At 62.7% G+C, this 726-nt stretch overlaps 1 protein-coding gene across 1 annotated transcript in view; it reads left to right on the top strand.

The window, feature by feature from the left end:
- The window catches only part of LOC104523496 (collagen alpha-1(I) chain), a gene marked incomplete at both ends in the record, with an annotated part of 3953 nt that extends 3319 nt beyond the window's left edge, over positions 1–634 (top strand). Inside the window, 2 exons of the mRNA XM_010166095.1 lie at positions 270–323; positions 536–634. Of these exons, the coding sequence (XP_010164397.1) occupies positions 270–323; positions 536–634 (153 nt within the window). The remainder of the gene's footprint in view (positions 1–269; positions 324–535) is intronic.
- Between the last annotated feature and the right edge of the window lie 92 nt (positions 635–726).

Genomic DNA, 726 nt, shown 5'->3' on the forward strand with positions numbered 1-726 from the left:
ATGCCCTTGTCCCCATCCCTGTCCTCCTCCCATCTCCCAACACCCAGTGGCTGATCCTCGGGTGCTCGGGGACAGGCACCCATGTGATGGCATCTCCAGCCCCTTCCAATATTCCCTGAGGTCTCCAGTGGAACATCTCACACCAGGAGACCAGGCTGCTCCCACTGGTGGCCAGGTCCCACATCGTCACATCCCTCCCCTGCACCCCAAACACCCCCGAGGTCACCCCCGAGGTGTCACCACACTGACCCTTCTCCTGTCCCTCGCAGGGTGCTCCTGGCAGCCGTGGTTTCCCTGGTGCTGATGGCATCGCTGGTCCCAAGGTAGGTGTCCAGGTCTCCCTCCTGCCTGTCCAAGTGAGAAAGTCGTGTCCTCATCGGGCAGTGGGGACATTGAGCATTTGTCACCTGTCCCCACCTGATGGCAAAGCTGGTTCTATGCCACTGCCACCTGCGGTGACACGGCTCTTGTACCCATCCTGAGGTGATATCCTGCAGCTGGAGTAACCTCTGTCCCCTTTCCCACCCCTCCCCAGGGTCCCCCCGGTGAGCGTGGCTCCCCTGGCCCTGTTGGCCCCAAAGGATCTCCTGGTGAAGCTGGACGCCCCGGGGAACCCGGTCTCCCCGGTGCCAAGGTGAGCACAGCAGGGTAGTGGGCACGGTGGGGTGGTGGTGGTGAGGCTACAAGGAACATCGAGCCACGTCAGCACGGCCACCACACTGGTAG

This window comes from Antrostomus carolinensis, unplaced genomic scaffold, assembly GCF_000700745.2.
Source record: "Antrostomus carolinensis isolate BGI_N321 unplaced genomic scaffold, ASM70074v2 scaffold37004, whole genome shotgun sequence".
NCBI classification, from domain to species: Eukaryota; Metazoa; Chordata; class Aves; order Caprimulgiformes; family Caprimulgidae; genus Antrostomus; species Antrostomus carolinensis.